General features: G+C 40.8%; 1 protein-coding gene across 1 annotated transcript in view; it reads left to right on the forward strand.

The window, feature by feature from the left end:
- The first annotated feature begins 208 nt into the window (after positions 1-208).
- Positions 209-19879, forward strand: part of LOC105462477 — a 189587-nt gene continuing 169916 nt past the window's right edge. The window contains exons 1-2 of the mRNA XM_011709100.1: positions 209-612; positions 7625-8208. Of these exons, the coding sequence (XP_011707402.1) occupies positions 7977-8208 (232 nt within the window). The 5' untranslated portion in view covers positions 209-612; positions 7625-7976. The remainder of the gene's footprint in view (positions 613-7624; positions 8209-19879) is intronic.

Raw genomic sequence — 19879 nt, forward strand, 5'->3', positions numbered from 1 at the left:
TGTTTCTCCTAACGGAATCTTTGCAAAATCGTCCGTAAAAAAGAATCGCAACGACGCAGACACACGCGGCGAGACACACACCCTCTTGGCTCAGTCGACGCGCTTACCCTCCCGGCGCCGCTTTCGCCCTCTTCCGCCGCCGTCGCGACGTTCGCAACCCCTCGTTCGCGCGGTGGAGGCGCACGTTTACGAAGGGCCAGTACGCCTCCAGCCGTCGTGGGGATCGAACGCGGCGGCGCTTCGCCATTCCTCGCGCGTGAGCCGCCGACTGAATTTCGCGATTCGAGTACGACGATCCGCCGATCCGGCGGATTTATTTCGCGCGCGACGCCACCACGGCTGCCCTAAAATCGTAGACTTCCCTCGTGATGTCCGCGGGAGACACGTGCGCGTGTGTACACCTGCATTGAGGCACGTCGCGACGTGATCGGCTCGAGCGACAACAACCGGGGCAACGCGTCCTCCGTTCTCGATCTGTACAAGCGAACGCGATTATCTCGATTGCGAGCAAGGATAATAACGTGCGAGCGACGTTCGCATCGTTAAGATCGAGCGTTGAGCAACGGGAAGCAACACCGCACGCTCGAGAGGTGTCTTCGTGTACTTTCGGAGGTGGGTCCGAATTTTTTGGAACACCGCTTTCTTTTTACGCGATACTCCAATATATCCTCAGATCGTCCGCGATGAAACCGCGAATATATTTTTGTCGTACAAATATATATAACATATTTTACTATTGAAGGTAATTCCGCGGTTTATTTGTTGAATTTTGGATTATTAATGTAAATCGTTAATATCAAGGAATGATAATATGTTTGAGCCGTCTCTCCGCGCGAAAATCTCCAAGAAGATGAGTGTGCGGGATTCCCCGGCGCCGCGCCGCGCCGTGCAGGACTGTATTCCTATATAATCCTCGGATTCTTCATCAACCGCAATGCCGGCGACGTGCTCGGCTTGCGACGATATTTCGGTAATTCCGTGCTACATCAGTAACTCGCGCGCGGTCTGATCCCCAGTGAGCCTGATCATAAAGAATAATCCGGTTGTTAATACGAGCCCGTTTACGGTATCGCGAAAATGTCGAGGGACGAGGATTTAGAAAAACGTTTTCAAAGGGTGGCCTCGCGAGGCTTCGCGAATATGGATTTGCATCGCCGGATCCGACACGATTACGATTTCCGCGTTACCGATTTGCGGTTTCCCATTTGAATCCGGGGAATTCTTGGCGCTTTACAGGCATTTGATACGTTTCCTTTAAATATTGGCTGATCGTCCGACCTTGCATTCGAGTCGGTTCCTTTAGTTTCCCTCAAATATTTACCAACTGCCTGCAGTTTTCGGGGTGTATCCTCGGGATTTGTCTGTATAAGCGCATCTTTCTTCGAGGTGCTTAATCCTGGATACGATCGTTCTTCCCGCCTTCAAATTCTTTTCCTGAGATTCATGATCTCAAGATCACGTCGCTCTTTCAGTTTCTCGACGCTGCAGCAAAAGTAGCTCGGCTACTTTCGAATAATTGATCGTAATATAAAGAACAAGGACTGTTTTACGTTTCATGTGATTTCTAGACCATTGAATTCTTCAATATTTCAAATTTCCGTTACTCAAATTCTCGAAATATCGCAATTCAATGCGTTAGATAATCACATCAACGTGTCTGTAAATGGCACCCTTATAATGAATTTCACTGCTACAAAAGCTGTAACATGATACATTTTCGTGTTGAAGCATCCTGAATTCAGTCATTCAAATCTTTAGGCCTGTATCTATATTTCGAATTCGAACTTTGACAGCTTTTACATTGTTCACGCGATTTGTCATCGACATCGAAATTCCGCGCGAGTTTCAGTGATTTCACTTCCATTGTAAATAACTCAATCATCGCGCTCTTGTATTTTTTTTTTATCCCCCCGCAGTCTTCGATAACTCTATTTTACAAATCGTTGGATCCATTTCAAATATATTACTTTTCTAATATCAAACGTCTTCTCACATATATATTCGCGTCATCAGACGCCAACACCCTTTGGCTCGGATATATATATATATATATATATATATACATAGAAATCTCGGATTTTCCCGCATAATCTTGCAGAGGGTCGGAGCACACTCTCCGCGTCCGCGCCGCTACATTCACCAGGACCTCTATGGCACTGTCCAGGACGGAGAGAGAGAGAGAGAGAGAGAATGAGAGAGCGGTCGGTCGTGACAGTAGAAAAATATCGCGCACGGCGCTCGCCGCTTTTTCCGCTTGACGGATCGCGGCGGCGCGGGGAGGGGGGTGGGGGTGGGGTGAGGAGAGACACGGTCGTCTGACACTGACACGTCGGTAATGACTTCAAAGAGATGTACATACACAGGGTCGGTCTGAATTACGGATGTGCCGCCGAACCGCGCATTTTCAATCCCGCCGCGCTCCACGGGACGCTCTATCGGGCTTTAAATATATCACCTCGCAGCGGTCCGTTTTTCTTTAATGCCGCGATTATTATACCGAGGGGAAAGCGCGGAGAGCACACGCGCACGTATCTTCGGCAAAACTTCGCCACTGTTATGAACAGCGAGCGTTTTTATTCGCGATGCGCCCCTCCCCCGCCGGCCGGCGCGGAGACGATGCGTTCCGCGTACGAATAATAAATACGTATTCTATTGCGAAATAAAATTACCGCGGATGAACATTCGTCGTGGCATGCGCACGACAAAATCTACATTACACGCGGGCGATATATATCCTCTTCCGTGGAATTTAAAAATTGGCGCGTGCCTCTCTTTCTCTCTGGAAAACGTTAAAACATTCGTCCACCGCAAAATCGTTCTAATGCAAGGTAAATATTTTCCCACGCGACGGGAATTGTTTTGCGCGAAGCAAATATTTTTCCGCGCGACGCAATCGTTTTAAATTGCATTCCCCTCCCCCCCCTCTCTCTCTCTCTCTCTTCCGCTATTCCCCTCTCTTTATTCTCTCGCTCGCTCCAATTCTCTCTTTCGATGAATTTCTCGATTGCGATCGAGAGAATCCAAAATTTTCACGTCGCGCCGCGTCATCTCCTCGTGGTGGAGGGAGGGGGGACGCGACTTGCCGCTTTTCAATTGAAAAACATGTAATTTGTAATTTCCCGTGGGTATAACTTCCCTGGGAGATACGCGGGTCGACACCGCCGAAATTAGGTACTCCGACGGTATACAGCCAGCCGCGAATCCCGGACGAGATTTTAACGAACGTCCCCTTTCGCGTCGCGTCGCGTCGGGTTTGATCAGTGCCCGCGGACGCGGAAATCACTCGTCGTCGCGACGTGGAAACTGGGGGGGAAAAAAAAATCGCCGCGCGCGCGCGCGATTTCACGGTGGACTCGTTCCGCAGCGCCGCGCCGGTAACCGCGAGCCGTGCTGCCCGGATCGAGCTTAATTAGCACGGCTGCGTGCCCCGCTGCCGTTCGTTAATGATAGCTGCACACATCGCAGGGGTGTGGCGCACGATCGCGCGCCGGTTTCTATAAAACCCGTGCCGTTTGTTTACCCTTCACGTCGGCATTCGAGCGGCGCTCGAGAGGAACATCTCGAAGGCCTATACCCCTCGCGTTAAAGGGTTTGCGCGGAATAAAAGGGAACGGCGGGGAGCCGTGTATTCCACAGTACACGGTTTTCGATAAATTAAAATTCTTATTATTCTCCGTTCTCTGTTCCTTTTATTTTATTCTACATTATAAGCCCCTTTCGGATATGTACATACAGATCGAGGCGATGCGAACTTATACACTCCTCGCGTGCAGGTATAATTTCAAACGGACGGCGTTTCAGGCGACTGACAGTTCGAGCCGGACGCGGAGGGATTCCGTACCGAGGCTCCGCGGTATACGATCTGAATATCTCCCGCTCCTCCTCTCCGCCCCCTCCCTCGTGAATTCTCTTCATCGAGACGTTCGCTCGTCGCTTATCCGTCTATTCATCCCGGTCTCGCAGCTGCAGCCGTAGTCCCTGAAAAGCTCCGACGTAAACGGCGGCGGGATCGCGGGAAACGTGTACAAGCAGGACTCGCGCGACTCGCCGGAGAACGGCGGGGAATAAAAAAAAAAGCAGACAGACAGACGTATACGCTCTCGCGTTCGCCGCTCGCGTATGCGACCGACCGTTTTGTCCGCCGGTTCCGCAACGAGACAGCCATTTTTATCGATGATCGCCGCGTCCCCTTCCCACCCCTTCCCTCCTGATGTTCGATTCGACCGGATGTTCCGGCACTGGAATGCGTCCGCAATAAAACAGAGCCGGGACCGGCTGCAGCAGGGGCTGCTGCTGCTGATCGCGCTGGGAAGTGTCGATGGAATGCGTTTTCAAAACCCCGCTGGCTGTAGGACGGCGCGGCGCGGCCGAGCCAATTCATTTTGCCGTTTTAACTATTTTTTGAATTCTCGAAAACATATATAACCGACGTTAGCCACGCGGTTATTGCGGAGCGTTAACGTAACGATCTTGCTTCAACGGATGCACATTTGAGGCGCGTTAAGGTTTAGTACATTACGTATGTATGATATTAGTATACATTTTTTGCAAAAAGCGATTACATTCGGAGCAATTTCAGCGTCTTAAAAATTTGTGTACCGAGTTTTTCTTTATCAATATATAAAAATTATTACTATTAATTAATATTTCGATCAAAATACTATTAATTAGTTTTGCTAAATTAATTTTATTAAATTAAATTACCTGCATTATAAATTACAATGAATAACAAATTTCATCAGCTTTTGTCTCTTAACAAATAATGGCTATTTCTTCTAAATCTTTTTACACTGAAAAAGATATGAATTAAAAAATCCGTCATCCTTCAATTTTTAGAAATTTTATTTTGAATTTCTCATATGTAATAACGCAAATTCGTAACATACGTAAAAATTTAAATATTTTCTGTAACATGTAAAAGTAAATATGTGTGCAATGTGGTATTTTATTGTTTATATACAATTTTAAAAAGTGACATTTTAAATAATAAAATTTATCGGCAATATTAAATGTATTGTACAATTTAGTATTGTAATTTTATAAAAAATTATTGTGATAAAAAAATAAAAAATACAGTAATAAGCTAAGATTTTATTCTCGGTAAAAAGGAAAAAATTTATAAATTGTTTGAATTTATAGAGCTTTTTCAAAAAATTAAATCCTCGATTCTTCAAAATCCGTGAGGAAACTTCCTTAACGATTTTTTCTCAGCAAAAATACATAAGAATCACTATTAATGTATTGAGAAACAGAAATCTTTTGTAAATCAGTGCTATTTATCGTCATGTTCGATTTCTTAAAACAGAATTAAATACACGTAACACATGGACCTCTTGTGCTTATGCTGAAAACAGACGGAAGGGGGAGGGTGGGTTGACAAAGAGCTTTTAAATTGCCAGAACTTTTCTCTGTTTCTCCTTAGTCTTGAAAAAGAAAATAAAAGAAGGGGAAAAAGGGGTGGAAGGGCAGAAGGGGAGAGCGCAGAAATCCTGCTGTGGAATTTCTGGACTCTTGGCCGGTCAAAGTTCTCAAGAAGGAGTAATTGCAAAAGGAAAAAGAAAGGGAGCACGCTGCGGGCCCCTCCCCCTGTCCCCTTCTCAGATTACGTAGTACGGGAAGTGTGTCGGGGACGACGGGGATGGAAGGTTTCCGTCAGGCGTGAATCGCGGTCGGTTCGAACTTTTAATTACGTGATACTCGGGACGCTTGAGTGAGTGAGAGGGAGGGGGGGAGGGAAGGGGGAAGGCGAAGGAAAGCGGGGAAGGTTGAGAAAGGGACGGGGGGGGGGAACGAACGGAGAGAAAAAGACGTGGAACAGACTTTAAGCAGCACTCGAAACTCCTTCCTAACAAGACCGGAAATCTGTCGAGGGCCCTCCGGGAAATGCCGGCGCGCGGCGGGCGCGCGCGCGGAACTATACGCCGTTTTTCAATTAATTAGTTCGGGGCGAAAGAATGACGCTGTAATTGCAACTGCCATCTGCAGCGGACATAAATCGCGCGCGCGCGGGCGCGGGCGCGCGGCTATTATACAGGTGGTGATCGCGTCGATATAGATATATATACATTGCGCCGCAAAACGGATACTTCCGTGTTTTTTGGTGTTTTCACTATTTTTTTTTTTTTCGCGGCTCGCCGCTCGTTCCGAGCTCGAGCCAGGAAGCAATTATTGCAGCTATTATTTCGTTGTCAACCGTCGGGAGCGGGCGATTTTTATCGGCGCCCCTAACAAATCGGAAGATACGCCGCCCTCAGCGCTGCTGCAGTTTCAAGTTCCGAGCGGGTGGCGAAAAATCAACGGATAACGTTTCCAAACAGTTTTTCCGCGTGCTCTTCGCCGACTCTAATTTGCGAGCGAGAGAGAGAGAGAAAGTTACTCACGGTAGCGTAAGAAGTTTCTCCCTTCAGATTACCGCGACGGCGCGTATCCTCGTTCGGTGATCGAGTATCCGCAAAGTTTCATTCGAGACAGACACTCCCCCTCATTCTCTCGGGAAGGATTATTTACGCACGCGTGTGTAAGGACACGAAGTGCCTGCTCGCACCTTCGGGGGCGGGAGGGGAGGAAAGTGGTTAAAAAGTCGGAAAAGTCAAGAGATGCCATCCATCGCGCGGACGCGACAGCGATAATGGCGGTTCGTTCCTTCCGCCCTCCTCCGCTCCCTCTCAGGCTTTTTTCCCCCTCCGAGCCGCCCCGCGATAAGGGCAATCGGAATTAATTTCTTCGAGAGCGAGCGAACGCGCGCGCCCGTTTTAATGGTTTTCCCCACATAACGCGAAATCCATTAACGGCCGACCGTTCCTCTCGGAAGAATTCAGCGTTCCTCTTTCTTTTGCGCGCGGCTGCGTTCCCTCGCATTTCTCTGATCCCACGTGCAGATACATACAGTATTCCCGGAATCTTTTCTTCTCCGAATTCCACTATGCTCCCGTTCGACGCGTTTTTAGATTAGAAATTAGGAGGGGAAAAAAAAGAGTTATTACGAGAATTCTCGATCCAATTTCTGCTGAAGAAAAATTGAATCTGTTGACGGGCTCCGAAAGTATATAGCCACGAGGAAGTGCAAGCAGTGCCGTATTAAAAAACATATAAGACTGGATAAACTACAGCTCAAAACAGCAAATTTTTGAGGGCGACAAACTTTCGAGAGATTTTTTTTTAGTTGAGCGTTGAAAAATATTTAAAAATTAGAAAATATCGAATAAAATGTTTATATTTAAAAATTGTAATTTAAAGTTTGTCTCTATATATTCAAACTACTCACAATCAGTGTATAAAGTTGACACAGAAACAATCGTGTTTTCTAGATTACTTTAAATAAATCGTTCATATATATTCGAATATCGCTAATATTGAATTGAATGTAATCTACTTATTATATCTTTCAATTTTTTAATTCTTTCTATATTTAGTTTTAGTTATTTTTTAGTTATTATTTAGTTTTATTTATCTATATTAGTTTTTTGTTATTCTTATATTTTAAAATATAAATATAAGATCTTTTAAAATAAGATCTCGAGAAAATCAATTTTCAAATTCATCTTCATCCTTTAAAAATTGAACTGATATATAAACTTCTGAAAAAATGTTTATCCAAGTAACATTGCAAAAGGAAATATTTTAGCCCACAGACGTAAAACAGGTTAATGCGGCGCTAAGTGCAAGACTTTCGTCGAAGACAATGCGAGCGTATTAAAGCTGCAAATGAAAGAAGAAACGAGACGAGATAAGAACTGATAAGAATTCGCAACTTCTCTAAAGCTCCTCTCGTTGCTCTCTCGGTTGTGCCGTGAAAAGTTCACAAAAAAAAAAAAACAAGTCGAATAAAATTCTGACGAGTACGTCGAGGTGCTGCAGTGCCTCGAGGGAGGGACTTCGTGGACATGAAGGACGAGAAGGATCGTCGGGGATCCTTCGCGTCGAGAAGGTGATTCGCTAACGATGTCACTCTGAAGACCGCTCCGTGAAGTGAAAAGATGTGCTGCTCAGGTGGCCCAGGTGGAATCAGGCTGACCGGATGCGGCGTCGTCTGCGGCCTTGCCGCGCTGGCGGCCCTCGGCGTCGCTCTTTCGGGCCCGACCTGGCTACACACCGAGGAGAAGCTCGCCGTGCCCGACGTACCGAAGAATTCCGCGGTCAGCGTGAGATTCAAGCTGGGGCTCTTCAGAGTCTGCTCGACGATCGTGAATCCCTCCAACCTGACGCTCCGTGAGTACATAACGCTTATTCTCTTTATAGCGATTTGAAAATATCGATAGATAATAGATCAAGAGGACGATACATTTTTAGGGTAGATCTCAATCTAAAATGTGCAATGTAAACTATACATGTAAATCAAGTAATCGTTTAGTTTTTTTGAGTTACTGAATAATGATAGCAGTTTTATTTATCTAAAGCTGTGGGAAAGTGATAAAAATTTATTGTGGGTATCGAAAATTTGTCTAAAAGGTTGAAATAAAAGTCTTCTTCGATAATAATGTGATTATTAACATTTTGTTTGAATTATTCGATTATTTGTATTGTAATTTACTTATATAACTTTTTCTATTAAAAGCTAATTGTAAAATATCAAAATTATATATAGATTTATATGAAAAATAGCATATCAAAATTAAATTACTTTAATTTAATATGAAATTTTAATTTAATATGAAAAGAAATATCTTAATGGCTGAACCGTCGAGTGGGCGTGTGACGTTCTGCCTCAAGAGGCACCAGAAATGAGCTGGAATCATATCTTTCGCTATCATCATAAAAATACTTTTTAAAAATTTTTAGAGGCACTCACACATTCTAATTGAAATATATTTTTCTTAAATAATTAAAAGAAAATTGTTAAAAAGCTTTAATACGAAAGACTAAATAACTAGAACAAAATGTAACTATATTATTATAAAAAAAAAGACTTATTTCAATCATTTTAAGACAAATTTTTATTTTTTCTCGGATTTAAACAAATAAAACTGATGCTCTCATATTCAACAACTTAAAACTATAAAATTACACGTATAATTTATGTTAGTAAATTTTTAGGCCGAAATCGTTCTATTTAACTCATCGTCCTTTAAAAGAACATGAGACTCCAAAAAAAAAGAAGAAATATTACATGATGGTTTCAATTATAGTTCGGCATCAGTTAACGTTACTTTGTTTTATTTCTGTAATTATTGTGCCATTTAACGATTTTATGTTCTCTCACAAGATGCATATATATATATATATATATATATATATATATATATATATACAATAAACATCGTACATATAATATAAGTCACGATTAAAACCCCGACTTTAATAACTGTGACTTTAATAAATATTCACGCTCTGAAAAATCGTGGATTTCACGAGATACTTTATGGCTGCAGGTACCGCGAGTGTTCTACCTCTCCCGTTTCCTCGACGAAATCTCGCAACGCGACAGGTCTCGCGGAGGGATTTTCAGGAACGACGAGGAGTAAACGTAAAAACAAATGACAGCGGTTGTGAAGAGCGCGCGCGGTAGGGCAGGGAGGAGAGAAGATTTGTGGGAGGGCGAGAGAAGGGTTGAGTGGGAAGGAGGTGGGGGAGAGGAGAACACGGATCCCACGGACGGCGGCGGTTACAAGGGTGGGTTGCAGCCGCCCGGACGATGACAATTCCTTTTTACTTCCCTCACAGCGTCTCGTCTCTCGCTCGCTCAGGCTTTTGACTTTTATTTCCCTCTCGTCGACCTTATACCGTTTCTTCAATCCCCTCGCCTCTCGCGTCGCAGGAGGGTGGGAGGGGGAGAGTGGTGGTTAGCTCCAAACACCGTTCACTACCTGTACACCGTGCACGGAGGCGTACTTAAATGTATTCCGCAATCGGGCGATCCATCCTTATTGTTCCGCGCTCTCTATATATATTGGGTTTCAGTTTCTTTGAGGGGTTGCGCGGCCGAATCGTCTCCTTCCTCCCCCCCCACCCTTACCGTCGTTATTTATTCACGGTGATGGGCGTTGTAGCATCTATCGAGTTAGTGAAGGTTGGTCGCGCGTTGCGCGAGAAAGGATTTTTACCTGCTTTTCCTTTCAGTCTTATTGAGATTTGTCGCGGTACGGCGAGTCCATTTAGATTGAATAAAATTTAATCTACTGCCACGCACTGCACTGCGATTCTTTACCTCGTATTCCCACACACACACACACACACACACACACACACGCACACGCACACGCACACGCACACGCACACGCACACGCACACGCACACGCACACACGCACGCACGCACGCACGCACGCACGCACGCACGCACGCACGCACACGCACACGCACACACACACACACCAAACTTTATTTCGCAATAACAAACTCATGCGGTACCATCCATTTATACTCGGCTTAGGCCTATTATATATTTATTTATGAATTGTTATTACATCAAGCTTGTAATCATAATTAGTTTTTATTTTGCAAACTTGGCCGAGTGTGGAGCAAATAATTATTCTCTGGCAAGTCAAGTTAGCCGTCGATGTTCGATCGCAAAATTTTGAAATCAAACTTTAAATTCTTATTGAAAAAAGAAGGCGGACAAAAAGTTTTCGATTCTTTTTTTTTTTAAATATAGCGGCAAAGGGATTAAAATGAGAAAAAGCGAAGTTCCAAGCCGAAGCTGACTAAGCTTTGATATATAAAGATTGAAATAATTCAGGCTGAAAGTAAAGTGAAAAACTGAGATTATAACTAAGGATTTAATTACAAACTTTTAGATAAAACGTAAGAAACCCAAATAAAATCATGGTGAATCTATGACTACGATGAAATTTAATATTAGGTCAAGGTTTCGACAAACCACGCAAAACTGAGAGAACAAATATCTTTCAAATGAATTGATCAACTCTATCCTTCTTTTTTTTTCTTAATTTGATGATATGACTTGAGCGTAGGGGAGAGAATGCGTACCACTTAAAATATTTTTTATATTTTACTATTTAGAATGCAAACGAACGTTGAAAAATGTAGCTTGATGTTCAAGGCATCTAATATTACATGTTAAATCTTTCACTAATAGCAAATTAATTTGTTCAAAGCTTTTTTGTAACATGCTGTCAAAAGCACGATTGATCAGCAAACCGATCGCCTAAATCATATCTGTGAGTTTTATAAAGAGTATCTTCTTCTAAACTATTAAGTTTAATGAATAAAAATAATTAAAAACACAAATTTGATAACAGAATCATAAATTAATACCTACTTTAATTGTAATTTACCAAACAATAGCTGTTTTGCTTACGCAACTCGATGACGGTTTTTTCCTCTACAGACTTGCTACAGAACAACTTCGATCGTGTTAAAATAAATAATGTTGATTATGTCATGTGATCTAAAGATAAAGATACATTAGTGTTTCTAAATTGTACCGCTATAAGAACTCTTATGCTGCAGGTTAAGTTAAATACGATTTAGAAAACTTGACAGAAATGATAAAAATATTGATATAATTTTTATAATAATTGTAAAAATGTATGTACAATAAATGTAAAATATGCTTTTATAAACTTTCTTTTAGGAAAAAATAACAATTCAATTAAAATTGCATAGTTACATTAGTATCAGCTATATAAATTGATCAAAAATTTACATCACGTGTGTCTGATTTTTTAAAATGTTGATAGCATGCACAAAACAAGACGTAACCTGTTCATTTTTTGTCTATCTTACACATTTCTCATTTATTTCATATTTTTGTTACTAAATGTTGCTTCTATTAAGTGGAACTATAAAATATTGAAGAGGCTTTATGAGATGACCGGTACGCATTAGGGCAACTCTCCCATACTTTTAAAATTTTCACGCGGAACAGGAATTGAAAACACTCGTATGTAAAAATTATACAAGAGTGCGCGAGAATTCGAGCTAAAGGCTGTTGTTAATTATCGGTTATTTACGCGGGGCAAAGCCAGGCGGGAGATTTATATTTCGGCGAAAACGCCATTATCTGGCTGCATTGGGAACCTGTGCACGCAGCGATTCCATAATGGAGCCGCCATTCGTGCGCGTATTATTCGACGATTAATAAATGATTTTATCCGCGGTAATCTTCTCAGCCGCGCGCGGCTATAATAATTAATATTAAAGCTAGCGGAAATACCGGCGGAAATCGACTTTCGTCGAATTTCGTCCGCGTGTCGTCGATGATTTTCTCATTATATGTATTATTTTCTAATACAGAATTTCGGCAGCGTACGCAGACGTATCTACATGTGTATCTTCAAAATCATAATTATCGTTATACCGATTATACGCTCGAAACTACTCGAACGCGATATTTTGTCACCGAGCGTCCGCTGTAATCCCCCGTTCTCGCCGACGCCAACTTTGAGCTTTAAACGCGGAACGATGCGGCGCGATTTTGACGTTATTTCATTTCGATAATTTGCACGCGCTCCGGAGAGGGGTAGAGGAGTGAGGGGGGAGGGGAAGCCTCGGGATTGACCCTCTTTCGCGTCAACTCCGCTAAAAGCCCCGGAATATGTTACGGCGGACGGTAACTGAATTAAATTCGAAAGTTCTGCTCCCCGGGAAAACTAGGAAAATCCTCGCTGCGGCGCGCAGGGCCGCGGGGGTTGATTCACCTGTAGGTAGCCGTGCCCTCAAGGCCGCGCCCTCCCTATTCCCCCCCTCCCCTCGCTCCTCCCTTAGGAGAGATCGCGCGCGTAAGTTATTAGTTCAAATGAGAGCGGTGAGAGAACAGCAGGGAAATACTTTTAAGCTCGGATGAAGAGAAACGAGCCGACCGCCCTCCGCGGAGACTAGTAGATTCAAAGATGGCGGGTACCAAACCGTGGCCCCGCCGTAAATCTTCGCCGCCCTTCCGGGGGCGATTTTTGCCCGCGGAACCCATCCGATAAGCGATCTCAACTGCAAGAGAAATGTTTGATTCCCGAAATGCGAGGCCATATATAATTCACGTGTTGTTTTACAAAATTCCGTCGCGTTTCTCCTAAATTTTTTAATATGAATTTCTAACTGTAATACAGGACGGTCCGGAGAAACGAGAGAAAGGAGATTAAGAAGCAGAAAATTTAGAGGAATAAAATGAAAACTTAAGAACTTCGTCCAATTAATTTTAATTACATTAGAATAAAACATAATATGCCATTTACAAATTACCTTACTCTTTTTATGTCATCTTTAAGATGGTTATCAAGCGACGTGCGATAGTGTCGCGACGCCAAGTGCATAAAAAGAGTAAGATAATTTGTAAATGGCATGTTCTACATTTTGATGTAATTATAAAATTAATTAAAAGAAGTTCTGACATTTTTTACTTTACTCCTTTAGATTTTTCCATTTCTTCCCGTCCTATATATAATTCCTGCCACATAAAAATTCCGCGGTTTTTATTTTAATCGATTTATCATTTTGCTATCCGTTGTGTAATTTCGATATTTTATTATGTAAAATTTTTAATTGAAAAAACTTTATTACATTTTAAACCTACTATATTTTTAATTGCCTATCTAGCTGTTTTAATTATTCGTGTAAATATTAATTATGGTATGAATATTTAATTTGTAATATGTGCAGAGAATATGCCAACATGTATGTGAATATTGTTAAAAAATTTATGGCTTCAATTTATTTTGATTTATATTGTACCAGCAATACATGCCACTTAAATTTTCACGTTCGTCCGCCACAAATTGCTTGATTCAGGTAAACTCAATGCCAGTCTGTTAGTTTATGTTAATTTGACACCTTAAAATCCGCGGCGCGCAGTGGGTTGTTTCTCCATCGTCCGTAGGGACTGTAATTCACATTAACTCAGCAGCGCTTTACCTTTTTTGAGACATTCCGGGAAGAATGGTGGCTAAAGCGAGCGCAATCAAGGTAGAAAGAAGTCGACAAATGGACGACTTTCTCTAGCGGTATTCCGCTGAATCCGCAGGACTAACGAGTCTTTATTATCCTTGTCATCGCGCGGAATTCGTTTCGGTGACGGAGGACTCAAAATTCTCCCTCTCGACCTCGAGGAGGTCAACGGCCGCTTGATAACTAATGGCCGTGACGTTAAATTGCGATCGCGAAATGACGAGAAAGTTCAATGCTCTCCCTGAATTTTACTGATTGATCGAATTAAAGAATCGATGCAATTTGTAATGTATATAAGATAATTTGCATGTGTGCATTTGTAGTGTAACATAATTAATAAATTAATACACATCCCAGATATTGCAGTATAATTAATTACATTATTAGTTATATTTTCTCTGTGATGTAATTAATTACATGTATTACTGTAATTTATAACATAACTTGTCAGTATGGTTTAAATTGTGTAAATTTAATAAATGATTTAATAAACATAAATTTGATTTAAATTTATATTTATGACTTATGTATTATTATTTTAATTTCTCTCTCTCTCTCTCTCTCTCTCTCTCTCTCTTGTTTTAATATGGAAAAGAGAACATATATTTAATTAAAATCATTTTTACACTTTATCGTGAAGTTTACCTCAATATCAATTTGTGTTCACATTAAAATAATCATATGTCAATATACATAAATAAAAACAATGATATGTAAAAAAAAAAATATATATATATATATAATATTTAAAAACGATAACTTTTATAAGTGACAAAAATTTATGTTTACAATTCATAACTTTTAAGCTACAAAGAAAGTAAATGAATAATAATGCAATTTAATTTATTACCTTCTACTGTCATTAACAGCTCACTTTTTGTTTATTATCCATTATTATATTATTATACTTTATTATATTATTATATTGTAAAAATTATAACTATAAAATTACTCAATTGACGTTAATTAAGCAGGAATTCTGTATCAGAGAAGTCTAACAGGCGGATTTGCCTAAATCGACGGGTGTCGATAGTCGGGGCAGGTCTCGTCGCGCGACCCCGGCAATTAATTACTGTCTTCGTAAAACTGCGGGACGCCGACGATTTGTCTTCATTGTCGGCGCGAAGACTTACCGAAGGGTCGCGAGGGCGGGAAAGAGAAAGGGGTGAAAAATAGGCGGAAGGGTGTGCGAAAAGGAAGCAGAGAGACGACGCCTCGCGGATTTTTGATAACGTGCGTGTAAAGCGAACCGCACGAGCGGGAATTTCATTCAGATAGAAATTACACACAGAGGCGCTTTTTTTTACAGAAAAAAAATGTTTTAATAGGATTCGCGTTTTAAAGGATTTATAGGTAATTTACGGACGGTAAACAAATGGTAAACAAACGCGGCGTAAAATTCCGACGTGAGCGGCGTGAGAGATCGGAAAGGAATAGAATGGAACTGTAACGGCAAAAAAAAGTGGAGTAACGAGAAATTCGTTATTAACGTGAAAATCTAAGGGGAAATCCGATGCGCGCGGTGCACCGCGCGCGCGCGCGCACAGGCAATGATCCTCATGTAAATCACCTAATCGCCATGCCGCTCCGCTTTCGCCGGTTAAAAAGGAAATTCGGCACTCGGTATAAATCGCGCGAGCGCGCCGGCAGGCGTGCGGCACGATAATAAGGTTATTTGTAATTCCAGGCCCGGCTGATCAAATCTTCCTAATTTCCTGGATCTGCTCGCTTAAAATTCCGCTCGCAGGACGCGCCCGGCTCCTCGGCATTGTTGCGGAAAGTGTCCGGAATTACGCCGTAGAGCCGGGCAGGCGCGGCGCGGACGTAAGGACTCGAAATAATCGGCGCCGTATTAATTCCTAATGCTTTTCGCTACTGCGAATCTAATTGTCCCCGTAGCGCTGGAAACTCGAGAGTGCCGAGCGATGCGCGCAGCGTTGCTCTGCCGAGGCACGTCCCCGGGATTGTCAGGCGTTATTGTCTATTAATCTTATCCGTTTTACGTCAGCTTTATCTGTTTTATAGCGCACCGTTTTACTTTGTTTTATCTGCGATCTTCATCTTATTTAATTAAAAATAACGAGCGCATAAAGGAGAAATAGCCAATCAAGCGGATATATGTATGGACTGACATAAACGACGGAATTGGAACATATGGAAAGTCTAAACTGAATAAGAAAATTAAATTAAGAAGTTATAGGATTTTAAGAATTTCGAAAAATCGAAACTAACTTTTTTTGTATTTTTCACTAGTTTCAAGTCATAAAAATGAAGTTGATGTCGATTACTTAGTATTGAAAGTAAATTGTGTGCAAAATGTCCCAAGACTTTAAACACGCTTTTCTGAAAATATTATTTATTAAAACGTTGGTCACGATAACTCAAAAATACGGTTTAATCGATAAAATTTGACGTTATTACAATAATACTTTCAGTAATATTCCGTAGTAATTCATAAAGGTTTTACGATTTCTACATTTAATTTTTTTAAATTATACATAACAGGAAGAGAATATTTTAGATTATATGTTTATCATAAAAGAAAATATTTTAAAAAAATCGCAATTTTCATATTTAAGTATGTCTAGTTTCGCGAAAAATAAATTTAAAAAAAATTTCTTTCGAATTGAAAACGGATATTAAGCACCAAGACCGGTTTAGATCGCATTTGGCATTTCTAATCTTGTTTGAACTTTCCGTGTTCTCGATTAGGTTGTCATATTAAAATTTCTCATTTAACTTTACTATAATATATACAATTCACTAACTTTTATTAACTTTACATTGTGCTGATAAGGACTAACAATAAGTAGAATCGAAATGTACTTTCTTTCTAAATTATTAGAGAATAAATTATTTATTAATATTTATTTTTTACTATGCTAATTTTTTATCGTTGTTCTTACAATGTCCGTCTATCTGTTTAAATAAAAATTATTTCTATTGTTGAAAAGTTTTTCTTTCTCTTTTTCTCTTTCGCTACATTCTTATAATACCTTATACCCCTTATGTTTCAAAATAATCTGTAGCAGATTTCCTGGCAATTAATTGCGCACGCTTGTTAACTTAAGTTAAGTACTTTAGACAATAAACTGAAAGCTCGCTTTTGAGACGATTAAGCAAAAGCGACAAAAATCTCTAAAATTTTGATCCGATGGGAGACACACGATTATTAACAACAAACAATATTCTGCACGGTTCGTTTAAAACGTCGTAATGTTTTGCGGAGCGTAAAATTTCCGCATTATTTTAGTCGCGTTTACGACGCTGGAAAATGTTACTCCGCGAAATAATCGTTATGTCTTAATACACTAGAGAATTGCACTGCAGATAATCCTTTCTTGCTGCTACTATTTATTTTGAAGTCCTTTTATGTATCCTATCTTATTATTTTTTGTAATTTTATTCGAATCTTATAACAGCAGTGCGAAAGTTAAAGTATAAACAATAGCACAAAAATTATCTTAACATAAATACACATATTAAAACAACAATGTGATGATGTTATTCAAATATGACTGAAACAATAATATTTAAATTATAAATTTAGAGAACAAGTAGTCTCGCGTCTTGCAACGATTAATTCGCACAAGATGAAATTTATAATCTTGTAACAATAAAAGCAAAAGGTTTCAACGTGATATCGCTTTGACGCGAGAAGAAAACGAAGAAGCTTGGCGTAAGCTCTTCGGAATTTATGCGACGATATTTCTACACGTTTGAAAGGTAGAACGAGGCTAGTCGTTGATAAATCAAGCTTTAATGCAGTCCCCGCAATTCCATAATTCTTCTCCAATATTTTCTTTCCTGTCAACAAACTGCGCGACACGCTCCAAACAGATCTCTTTTTCGTGCATATAATACATCTATCTTCACGATCATTTCAACAATCGCATAAAGCAGTCTTTTGCAATATAAAAAGTAATTAGAAGATTTGATAAGTTAGAAACTGGAAAAGATGATCTTTTTTTTTACTAGAACTATTAGAATTCATAATTTTTTCCTAATTACGTAAGTTGAATTAAAACTTAAAGGTACAAAAATTACACTTAGATCTGAAAATTCACAGTTAAATGATATTTAAAAATATGGTAATATTGAAGTTGAAATATCTTAACTTAAAAAGTATTACATGTATGTTTAATTACAAGGAATTAAGAAATTATTAACTATTATAATTTAGTGTGATAACTTAAAAGCTTTATTGTTCTATAGGAATGTTATTTGTTAGATTAAAGCTCGAATTAATAATTTATTTTAGAGTTTAGATTTTTAATAAATTGAAAAACTAGTTATTATTTAAAATACATTGAAAGTTATAAATACATTTTAATACACCACGAACATATCGTAATGCTATTATTGATCCTGCGAAGGATCTCTCACGTGCACCACACGTATGGGCACGCAAGCTACCCTTGAGGGCGTCCACCTTTCGACGTCTCGCAGCCCCCGAAGTAAATTACACATCCCCTTTGATCTCCGTGGCCGCGAACTCGCTCAGACCGAGGCTTCTGATACATTTTTCTCATCCCACGCTCTCGATTAGACTTTCGCGCGTCAAAGGCCAGGCCAGCTTGCTGGAAGGGCAAGGGTACCTACACTCGCCGTAATTTACGAAAGGACGAGAAGGCAGAGTCATTTAGCCAAGCAGTCTCTTAAAGCGCGATACATCAACTGTATTATACATCGCGATATTAAATTACGAACCTCACAATATCTTCAAGGGGAGAGTAAAGAATCACGGAGTTTATCATAATTAAGTGTAAAGAATTTAAGGAGTTCATTATACCATAAAATATTTCTTTCTCTTCTGTATTACAAAAATAAATACGGTGAAATAAGACAGGATAGATGTATAATATCAACTTAACAATAATATCGTCTTATTTTTTTTGCAATTATTATTTTCTTTGATTTGAAAGCCTTGTTTCTCTATCATTATCTCTCCGAAATGTGGATGACATTCGTGAATTATTCATAAATTTAGAAAAAAAAACGGAGAAAGAAAGAGAGAGAATAAGGGAGGATGAGAAGTAAAGCGGGAGAAAGCACGTATCTATAGGCGAAATAAAAGAATGGAGGGAAGTATAGAAATTGGGGATTTCTTAGTGGGTGGGCTTCTGCAACGCGATTGATCTTGCGAGAGACGTACATCGCATCCCCGCGTTTTCCCACCCTCGTGCTAACACACTCGACATCACGGCGTGCAGGGGAGCGGGCGCGCGCGCGCGCGCGATCGACGTGCTCGACGACTTTTCGGAGTCCGTGGTTTTCGGGGAGAGCCGAAGAAAATCTCGGGGATTTTCCGGCGGGCCGCGAGTAAAGAGGGAAAGAATGTCGTGGCAGGTAGGGACGCGCGAGGGTGGAAAGGGGAGAGTTAGGAAGTGCGACGGGAAGAGGCGGGTGGGGGAGGGGGAGAGGAAGGGAGGGGGCGAAGGAAGTAGAGCCAGGAGTAAAGCAGTAAGAAACCCGGATCGACTGCCTGATGGGTCGGTGCCATGTACCAGATGCTCGGTCTGGTTCGTGGCGTCCATGGATTCTGGAATCGACAGGACCGAGACGCGCAAAAAACTTTTTTCGATTTACCGCCCGACAAGCATGCGCGCGCCCGCGCCTGTTCGTCCCGCCGTCTGTGAATTGTGTATCGCCGCTCGCGGCAAGGATCCTGAAATTGCATAAGTGATTTCTGTGTGCTGATCAGCCTGCCCTATTGAATTTGACACTGAAATCGCGCGGCTGGAAGTTTCACGGTTTCGGAAAAACTCTGGAAGCAGCAATCGGATTATTTTTAATTTGAACTGAAAAAAATTCTAAGGGCAGAAAGGGGAGAATTTTATGCATCGAAAATTTGAAAGACTATATAATTTCATTATGACTCTGTGTCGCGAAAGTCGGTTAATTGTTTAAATTCTTTTATTTAATTAAGCATATTATTCCAGCAAAAGAGAGAGAAAGAGATTTTAAATTAAATTATTATATCACAAATCGGGAATTACACATGCATTATTCGTATATTTTTTGTAATCCGATTATTTGATA

The sequence above is a fragment of the Wasmannia auropunctata genome, unplaced genomic scaffold, assembly GCF_000956235.1.
Source record: "Wasmannia auropunctata unplaced genomic scaffold, wasmannia.A_1.0 LD336097.1, whole genome shotgun sequence".
NCBI lineage: Eukaryota > Metazoa > Arthropoda > Insecta > Hymenoptera > Formicidae > Wasmannia > Wasmannia auropunctata.